General features: G+C 36.8%; 1 protein-coding gene across 3 annotated transcripts; it reads right to left on the minus strand.

Moving 5' to 3' along the window:
- Positions 1-222: 222 nt before the first annotated feature.
- On the minus strand, positions 223-8454 carry LOC108696373. Of its 3 annotated transcripts, none has more exons than XM_041569160.1 (6): positions 8305-8454; positions 7096-7226; positions 4890-4993; positions 3237-3333; positions 2365-2442; positions 223-732 (listed from the first exon to the last, which is right to left on the minus strand). In XM_041569160.1, exons 1-6 carry the CDS (start codon positions 8390-8392, stop codon positions 571-573), a joined length of 660 nt encoding a protein of 219 aa, XP_041425094.1. In that variant the 5' UTR covers positions 8393-8454; the 3' UTR covers positions 223-570. The 3 variants fall into 3 exon arrangements, with proteins under 3 accessions (XP_041425094.1, XP_018081167.1, XP_041425095.1); XM_018225678.2 differs by lacking the exon at positions 8305-8454 and adding an exon at positions 7927-8063 and having other exon boundaries at positions 224-732; XM_041569161.1 differs by having other exon boundaries at positions 608-732; positions 2339-2442.
- Between the last annotated feature and the right edge of the window lie 223 nt (positions 8455-8677).

The raw sequence follows: 8677 nt of genomic DNA on the forward strand, positions 1-8677 counted from the left end.
GGACTGGGAATTCCCAGAAAACGTTCTATTATTATAAACTAATATGCCCAGAAGCTAAAATCCATCTCTTTAATAAAAATGCCTCTCTAACCTGAAAGAGGGCCGTATCAATCTTTTTAGTTAGCAAAACTCGAATGTTCTAAACTCTTTTTATTTCTTTGTCTGCTTTGACTTTCCTATAGCAGATGTTAAAATGGCAATGGTACCTTTAACAATGAACATCACGTTGATGTGCGTCTATTCTAATTCAAATCACAAATAACATCATTTCCATAAGTGCATCATTTGTTTTATTTCTTTGAAATGTCAGGTTTTCATTTAAGCAGTAGAATCTGTGGGGTGTGTCTGATGGAAGGCTTGGTTTTGACAAACAAAAGTACTATATTTTTCAGCAATTAGTTATTTGCTCATCATCACATATGTCACATCACATAGCCATTTAGTAAGCTTGTGAAAATGACAGATACTTCATCAAAAGAGGTTTATTAAAAAAAGAAACAAATAATAATAATGAGTGAGCTGAAATGTTAAAAAAAAATGTGTGAACAGAGATGCACCAGATTTTTCCTCTCACTTAAGTCCCTCATTAATCTTGTTTTCAGTTGTTGCGGGGCAGGCACAGGTTTCCATGTTAAGCAGTTTAGACTCGAGGGAGCAAATCTTCTCAGCTGTGCAACGTCGCTTTATTTCAAGCAACGCATCCTGATCTTTCTTCTTAGTACAACTGTCAAGCTGTTGGAAAAAATATATACAGGTCAGGTTTTGTTAAAGCTCTGTTACTCTCATGGATTTCAATTCTGTGAGAAAGATTTTAAATGTTGTTCCAAGCAAAGGCTAAACGACTTTTCACGTTAGGCCAGATCACTTTTAAGACTGACCATGACATCTTCCACAAACATGTTGAATACATTAATTATTTCCTATAGAGGTACTTTGCCACCACCTCAAGTTTTTCTCTGTCTCTTTACCCCACTATCACCCACCAGGTTTCTCTCTGTAATGGCCCCTGGTCTCAGACATGGAAAGCAAGGACTGAGAATGAAGCAGCCCAGAAAAGGCAAGATAGGAACTGAAACAAACAAGGCAGGTACTGGGTACAGGTAGGACTGACTAGGCAAGCAATGCATAGTCCAAAAGTTACTTTCAAAGTCTCAGCACTGGTCAAAGCAGTAAGGATAACAGACTAAAGTCAAGCATCAGGAGTTAAGAAACAGTATTTTGTACACACTGGAACAGGCTCAAAAGGAACCATTATGAACCACAGACAGATTGGCGTCAGTAGGCCTTAAATATAAAATGTATGTGCCAATTGCAGCCAAGTAATGTTTTCTCTTCACCAGTATGAGAGGCTAGAATTGCAAAATGACACTCTTTCTCTGCTTCAAGGGCTCTGCTACCTCATAAACAGCCACAAATATCTCTCTTTTGCTTGCACTATACATAAACTACACATATACGTCACTGTTTACATGTGACAGTGTTATCAGTTTCCCATTAGTGATGGGTGAATTTGCGCCGTTTCTCTTCGCCGAAAAATTTGCGAATTTTGCGCGAAATTGGCGAAACTGTGAAAAATTTGCGAAACAGCGCCAGCGTCTCGTTTTTGACGCCGGCGCCCGTTTTTGGCGCCGGCGTCCGTTTTTTCGGAATTTTTTTTTTTGACGCCGGCGAATTTTTGCCGCAAATTTTCGCGGGTGTTTTGCGAATTTATTCGTTGCCGGCGAAACGCGCAAATTCGCCGCGCCCATCACTATTTCCCATATGTCTCCTACCAGCAACACTCTGGCTAAATAAAATACAGTCTAAAAAGTGTTTGAAAAACACAAGGAATAAGTATTTTCACCCTAGTGAAACTATTCTTAAAATTAGCATCTCAAAATTAGATCCTGAATTTATCACCTGTTGTGGAGAAATTAAATACTTGCTTTGATAAGTATTAAAGTTTTGCAAGATCAGTTTTCTGGCTTTATAAAATTGAAAAAATAATCAAACATAGTATTTTAACAGTTCATAACCGCATAAATATGTTTTTGATTTTAAGAACAAGTCTCTTGACCCTTTTGTCTACAGAGCCTAAATTTTATCTTTGATCATTGCTACAGAGTTTATTATTATAAATGCCTGAATCATGTATTTAAGTTTGGAAAATATTTGTTTAATTTGATCTAATAATAAGGGCCTGCACCTATAATATCATTGTCTAAACATACATAGAAATCGTGTGTAGATGACATGAAAGTGAAAAGCTACTGATGTTTTGGAAACATTTTATTAATGATCCATTGATTTCCATGAGCATAGCCATACATACAATGTAATTTCTCAGATATACATTTACCTAAGCTGTCATTTACAGAGTAATACCTTTTCATCTGTTTTTTCCTTCAAAGCCTCCATTGCCAGCTTCAAAAATTCTTCATTAAGGCCATCTAGCTCTTCTTCCTGTAAGGAAATATACATTTGTTTCACGCATTTGAGTAGTAGTTCCCAAGATAGTTCTCTCAGAAAAGTGAAAGCCTAGAGAAAAAATGAAAACACAAACTCCTGCTTGTTTTTTTTTTGCATTTGCAGAAAAAAGCTGGGTTTGAATTAAAAATCCAATACTGGGTGTGGAGATCAGTTGGTAAGTACAGGGCTCTTTTGCAGCCTATGCCTAACAGTGCCCCCTAACCTGCTCATCTAACTCACCCCCCCCATATCTGCCCCTTATTATTGCAACTCGGCCAGACTCATGCAGTGCAATATTCATGGGGCAAGCACAGCACATTCTGGGGTGCATCTGTGGACAATATCAGCAGGGCGAAAAGCATGGATATGATAGAAACTTGTAGCTATTTTTGGAACTTTGCACGGTAAATGTCCCCTTAGTGATAGAGCAGACATTACAAAAACATCTAGTTTATTTCCATATAGAATGTTATGTAGGGGAGACTTTTGTTTTATAGTTTGGAAGGACCTCTGTTTCATCATTTTTTTTCCCGTTTTTTTTGCATTTTCTCAGTAGTCTGTGACCAAACAGGCTCCTAATTCAAAATAGAGATTAGCAAGTGCTGTTGAAAATCCATTGTGTGCTTGCTGGCTGCTGGCAAAAGAGATGGAATTGTGATGGCTAGTATTTCCTTTATTTAATATAAGGATTATAAGTGGCATCTTAACTGACTGCCATCTTTTTTCATTAGGGGTTATAATGTTTACTTTTACTGTTTTTAGATACTAGTAAATTCAAAACTACAAACCAACACAGCTGTTTCCTCTGAGTTATCTTCATGTGTAATATCCTTGTTGACATTCTCAAGTTCTCTCTTCAAGTTAAAACCTTTGTAAAATTCCCAGCTAAAAAAAGAAGAGAATTTAAAAAAAATGTGATAGTATCTCTACTGTAATAAAATCACAGACATCTGAAGTTAACTTGCCAGTTTACCTATGCAGGTGACTGGATGTGCTGTAGCACTACATTTTAAATATGGACAAACTCAAAAACTATCTCCAAAATTATAAAAAGAAAGAATCAACCACTAAATCATAAGCAAGGCAGAAAAAAAACGATTGAACAGAAAGCTGATAAAACTTACAGTCCTGGTGAATTCCACCAACAGTGTTCAGGGAATTAGATTACATATAACTGTTAACTAAATTATACAACAGGAATATTTTTTAATTGAATGTCTTTATATCTATTGCAGCATTTTACACATGTTACAGAACTTTTTCTATCTTCTTGTTTCCAAGGTGATAGTATCTGCAGTCACCTGACTTGCTGATATGCTTGGTGACCCCCTTAACACTAACTGGAAGTGCAAAGAATGTATGATGATTAATATACAGACATATAGAAGTGCCTAATAAACTTTTTTCATGGGATGGTGCAGTTGATCCAGAGAGACTGTTGGGAAGGCAATTTCACATGAGTGCAGGATATTTTTACCTTTAATGCAGCCAGTGTCTCTTTGCAGCTTAAAATTGGTATCTAGGGTATATAAAATATTGATAGTGCTTATCTATAATGCATAATGTAACCCTGCTGTCAGTGGTGTGCTATGTAACTACAAGGCCACAGGCCTTGTGCATTTAGACAGATCACATACATCCAAAGTGACTTCCAATATCTATACATTTTAGTAGGTGGTAAAATATTTATAAAAATCAATCAGTTTTGAGGCATGCACTCTGCAACACCAACCCTCATCATACCCTGTGATCCTCTGTTTCTTGTACTAACCTTTTTACTGCGTGTGCTACTGTGGGTAGAGAATAGGGTGCAGGGTGATTTACAGGAAGGTCTCATGAGTGTGAGTTACAGGAGGGCCCCTTGAGGGCGAATCAGAGAGAGTTAAACCATAGATTTATATCCCCTAGGTTTATCTTCTACTCCTTTATGAAAAGCAATCTGGAGAAGGTTCATTCCCCAGGGTAGTCTCGCTTAAAGAATAATTAGCAGGTAGAGATTTGCTAGCAACCCAGAAAAGTAGCTAAGCTAAGAGTGTAGAGTGCTGCTGGTTTCCAAAAAGAGAGAGACACTCCGAAAAGGTATTGTGATTCTTTGGAGTTTTATTTATTTATTTATTTGTTTGTTTCCAGACATGAATCCCAGTAGGGGGTTGGCCCTAGATACCAAAATTGCCTGTGTTGTAGTTTCAGCACAAGGTTGGAAAGGGTTTTTATTTTATTTTCTTTATGCACCTTATTTGTCACATAATCTGGAACTATCAAATACTGTAAAGTGCACATTTTCATGTGAAAACACTAGGTGCCAAACATTAAGGACAATACATACAGTACCTGCATTTTTTTTCAGCCAGCAGAGAAAAAGCATTGTGTGCCATAAGCCTTACCTCTAGTGTAGTTTTGTCTTAATGCATCTTATTGTTAACTATATATGTATTTTGTACCTGTTTAGCCTCTTTTGATTATCAGATGATTTATGAATAGAAAGAAGATCACTCATAGCTTTTTTGCCATTATAGTCCAATAACCATCCACAGCTGTCCTTGTCCTGTAAAAATATAACTTTAATTAAACCTGCAACTGCATCTTGTTATGCCATTTATGAAGTAACAAAATACCCCACAGATAGATCACAGCCATTACGCTTAAAGGCTTGCTTCTTTTTATCCTACCTGCTGATTGGTTTCGTGGTTGGACCTGTAGCAAACATTAAACATTTTCTTATATTCTTATTTATCATATATACAATAACTCCTGTCTAGGAAAGATAGGGTTAAGTCTGAATAATAATGGGCTTGGTAGGAGTTGCAGCAATGAGATGGACATGAAGTCATAGAATGGAGGTGCTCAAATTTGTTTAACAGCTACCACCCAAGATATTTTGTAAGAAAAGTAAACAGTTGCAGCCATAAAAATGTTTGCTTATGATGTACTATCAGTATTAGTTCATACAAGATTCATTTATTGGACAATGTATTAAAAAATATGTATAAGCAAAATGTTAAAATGTATTATTTACACCTGGACCTGTGCTGCATGTCAATATACAAATTGGGGTCAAGAAAGAGTATTGCCACTTGAAAATATTTTTCTTTCTTCTTGTGAAATTCCCAGAAAAAATATTTTCAAAACATTGTGCCTTAAAGTGCCAATGTCTGTCTCTGTTCTAAAAATATGTGGTATATGGCTTTAAAACTAATGTATTATCTATGCTGGCATGGTGGTTTATTTTGCCATCTTATAGCACTGAGAGTCTTGGCTCCTACTGTGACCATGGCACGCTCCTCACAGACTCTGCATGTCATTCCAGGGATTACATAGGGTTATTTCTCCTACATACCCTACATACTTGGTAACGACCAACCTATGGAATTGCACCTAGTGTGTTCATGTGACTGTGATAAGGAATTAGACAGTATGGATCACAGATATAGGAATAATGTAGGTATCTGTAGTGCACTACACAATAAGTCAGCATTATATAGGTTAAAGAATAACAATAACATAAATTATAGATGTTAGCCAATCTATTCCATTGTATTTTTGTTTGTTTCAAAAGCAAAAGGAGCCTGCCAAAGTGCTGCACAGATGATTCGATGAGCTGAGAAATGGATGTGCTATCCTTTGTCTGTATAATGAAATGACGGGAAGAGCTTTGGTTGGGATTTCAGAATCAGCACTCACTTATAATGGTAGATAAAGTCCCTGCTGATAGCTGAAGAATGTTTATTCATGGAGCAGTCATTTGAAATACTTCTTGGTGGTTATGATGGCAAGATGATGCCCTCATGTGATCAATAAAGAGTGTGCAATTCTCAGTGAGGGATAGCAAAAAATATCAGGGATATTTATTCTTAATTTTAGGGGCAGATTTATCAAAGGTGGAATTATTCAAATTGAAAAAAATTAAAATTTCGAGCTGTTTTTGTATACTTCGACTAGGGAATAGTCTAAATTCAATTCGAATTTGCAAAAAAATCGAAAATTCAAATATCTAAATTTATCATGTACTGTCTCTTTAAAAATTCGACTTCGACCATTCGCCATCCCAAACATGCTGAATTGCTGTTTTAGCCTATGGGGGACCTCCTAGACCCTATTTGGAGCCAATTTGTGGACTTTGAAAAATCAAAGTTTTGATATTCTATTTGATAGAAAACAGACCTAGTCGACCCTCGATAAATCTGCCCCTTAATGTTGTGTAAACAAATGTTGATTGAACTCATCACACACGTATCTTTTTGTCTGGATCCCTGTTATTTTTCAGGCAGCAGGAATAGATAAAACACCTTAGGTCAAAATTAAGTAAATCATACAGAAATGTTTCCCATAATGACATTTTAGGGGAAAGCTAGTTTTTTTAAATGTATTCTTTTATGTGCTCTACATAATAACTGGTGTATACCGTACTACTGTCTTTATTACTTAGCACATAAGTAGTGATGGGCGAATTTGTGACGTTTGGCTTAGTTGAAATTTGCAAAACAGCAAAAAATTTGCGAAATGGCACTGGCATCTCGTTTTTTACGCCAGCGATTATTAGCCAGCGAATTTTCACGGCTGTTTTGCAAATTTATTCGGCTGCGGCAAATTGCACAAATTCTCGTCTGGTGAATAAATTCACCCATCACTACACACAAGCTTTCTTACCATATCTATCAGTGATGTTTGATCTGTAGTTCCTTCTTTATTCCAGGATTTGAAGAAAGTATCAGCAATAGCCCCTATGGCCATATAAATACACTTCATGAATGCAGGTTGATAAGATGTCTGCATAAGTCCTGCAAAAATGGAGACTTTAGTGAGGAGCAGAGTTTACCTTGTACCAATCATTAGGCAGAGTAAATGTATGTATGCCATTTTTAGACATTGAGTACACTGGGTCACATGGAACATGTATTTCTTTTTTGGTTTTGGAGGTAGTTTCTATCCCCCGTGCCTTTTGAAAATATTACAGTTGCAGTTTTTCAATGACATTTGTTATGTTTTTTCCCCACAATGTAACATTATTTTCCCAAAATTACACCATCATTGCAACTACACACAAAGTTGCAATTGTTCAAGCAATTCTGCATGATGCACCTAAAGGCACATGAGCTATTGTGCATATTCATTTTTATGAAATGCACACGATTGTGAAAAAGCAACTTCAGAGTTTGGAAGGTATCACTTCTGGCATGCACAATATCAACAACTATAAGGATCCAGTTCGCTAGGTGCAAGTCTACTAATAAAATCTGCAGTGGGCATTACTACTGTAATTCTACAGTTCCCCAGAAACAGTAGGCACACTTGTTCACTATTCATCAAAGGTGGGTAGCACACTGGCACTCACTGTAAGTACGTGAAAAAGAGAGTACCAGTTTGAAAGCAGGTACCTTTAAAGGAGAACTAAATCCCCATCTAAACCCCAGCCCCCTCAATTAGCTGTCCTCCCTGCTACCTCTCCACACAGTTTATTTCATTCAAATATGTTCCTACTTGTAAATCTGTTATACACATCAAAGTCGTGCAGGAGAACACTCAGGTGCCATCTTTTGTCCATTTGGATCCTCTTTATGGAGTTCACCTACATTGATCCTGGGCAGCTAGGGAGCAGCTTCAATTGTACATGCTCTAGCAAGCTCAGTGTAAACAGATTAAATGAAGAGTTTCTGAACAGACAGAAGATGCACCTGTGAACTCTGCAACACACTTCTGACATGACAGATTTACAAGTAGGAACACGTTTGAAATGTGTAGGAGCATGTTTGAACAAGAAGGAACACGTTTGAACTATGTGGAGAGGGTCTCATGCTCACGAAAAAAACATAAAATAATAAATACAATAGAATGTGACACCTTTAAATTAAATAGTACCTGTTTTTATTTGTGCGACGGCATGTACAATCATTACTGTAAATTCACCAGCATGTTCCAGGTATGTACTTGGTATAAATAAAACCATGTTTTTTGTGTCATAGTAAAAATTTTCTAGCTGAAGCCCTTCTCTCTCTTGCTCATGGTGCCTTTTGGGGATTTCCTCTGCTAGTAAAAGCATTAATGGCTTCTGAATACAGGTACGACACAGCAGATGCAGGATAACACAGCCAAAGCGATACATTATAAACTGACGAGGTGAAAGTTTGCTCATGTCCATGGGAACACAATCACCACTTTTTAAAGGAACAGTACTTCCGATCTCTTCTTGACCTGAATATACAAAAAGTATTTAAAAGCAAGAAACTGTATA

The sequence above is a fragment of the Xenopus laevis genome, chromosome 7L (assembly GCF_017654675.1).
Source record: "Xenopus laevis strain J_2021 chromosome 7L, Xenopus_laevis_v10.1, whole genome shotgun sequence".
Lineage (NCBI taxonomy): Eukaryota > Metazoa > Chordata > Amphibia > Anura > Pipidae > Xenopus > Xenopus laevis.

What these genes read in the sequence shown, in the direction of transcription:
- LOC108696373 (XM_041569160.1), bottom strand. Translation starts at nt 8,392, where the DNA reads ATGGTTTTATTTATACCAAGTACATACCTGGAACATGCTGGTGAATTT. An exon ending in AAACATCACTGATAGATATG is followed by an intron (nt 4,994 to 7,095) that starts GTAAGAAAGCTT and finishes ATATTTTTACAG; the next exon opens with GACAAGGACAGCTGTGGATG. An exon ending in AGGAAAAAACAGATGAAAAG is followed by an intron (nt 733 to 2,364) that starts GTATTACTCTGT and finishes TTTTTCCAACAG; the next exon opens with CTTGACAGTTGTACTAAGAA.